The following is a 1,075-nucleotide window of genomic DNA, read 5'->3' as shown; positions in this document are numbered from 1 at the left end:
GGTTCAGACGCCCCATTTGAACCACGCGCATCTGCTAACCGCGACGCTCTGTCGATCATTAGACAGTCAAAGCTCTCGCAAGAGCAGCTCTCTGAGTTGCAGAAGTCGACCCATTTCGATAAGAAGGAGTTGCAACAGTGGTACAAGGGTATGCCAATCCAGAATGACCCTCCCTCCTACACCCGCCACGCATCGACGGCTTCGAAATTTCGAGCCTCCCCTGCGCGCCACAGCGATCGCTTAACAGCCTTCCTCCCCCGTTCATGGCGTACAGCAGTCGGCTAATGTTCAACTGCTCGCAGGATTTCTCAAGGACTGCCCCTCGGGAACGCTCACCAAGGAGGAGTTTCAAAAGATCTACCGCCAGTTCTTCCCGTTTGGCGATCCGAGCTCGTTTGCCGACTACGTGTTCAATGTCTTTGACAGCGACAAATCCGGTACTATCGACTTCAAAGAGTTCATCTGCGCTCTGAGCGTTACGAGCCGTGGCAAGATGGAGGACAAGCTGGACTGGGCCTTCCAGCTCTACGACATAGACGGCGACGGCAAGATCAGCTACGACGAGATGCTGCAAATTGTCGAAGCCATCTACAAGATGGTGCGTAACTTTGCCATATCCCCTGTTTTGCCAGGCCGACGTTCGGCCAGTCCCCCTCCGCTTTGCCAGACCCTACTCCTCCATGTAGAACATGATGTGCTGACAGCGGTATTCAAAGGTCGGCTCCATGGTGAAGCTCCCCGAAGACGAAGATACCCCCGAAAAGCGCGTGCGCAAGATTTTCCGCATGATGGACAAGGACGAGAACGGTAGCCTTGACATGGAGGAATTCAAGGAGGGCAGCAAACGTGATGAGACGATCGTGTCCGCCCTTTCCCTTTACGATGGCCTTGTCTGAGAGGGAGAACAACGACAACTCGGCCGTCCCTTCTACAACGATGCCTTTCGTCGCTCCAGAGATTTGAAGCAAACGGCGAGGAAGAAGTTGAGACACAATGACGTCGGGAGCGAGAGAGCATAATGACAAAGAAACTGTAAACCAGAACCTTGCCACAGGAAGGGGGGGGGGGGGCTGAA

At 54.3% G+C, this 1,075-nt stretch overlaps 1 protein-coding gene across 1 annotated transcript in view; it reads left to right on the top strand.

The window, feature by feature from the left end:
* VDBG_00793 (neuronal calcium sensor 1) overlaps positions 1-896 on the top strand; it is a gene marked incomplete at both ends in the record, with an annotated part of 1,121 nt that extends 225 nt beyond the window's left edge. Inside the window, 3 exons of the mRNA XM_003009065.1 lie at positions 63-148; positions 303-598; positions 717-896. Coding sequence (XP_003009111.1) covers positions 63-148; positions 303-598; positions 717-896 — 562 coding nt within the window. The remainder of the gene's footprint in view (positions 1-62; positions 149-302; positions 599-716) is intronic.
* Between the last annotated feature and the right edge of the window lie 179 nt (positions 897-1,075).

Source organism: Verticillium alfalfae, genomic scaffold (genome assembly GCF_000150825.1).
Source record: "Verticillium alfalfae VaMs.102 supercont1.1 genomic scaffold, whole genome shotgun sequence".
Lineage (NCBI taxonomy): Eukaryota > Fungi > Ascomycota > Sordariomycetes > Glomerellales > Plectosphaerellaceae > Verticillium > Verticillium alfalfae.
This window is presented reverse-complemented; position numbering and strand designations above follow the sequence as displayed.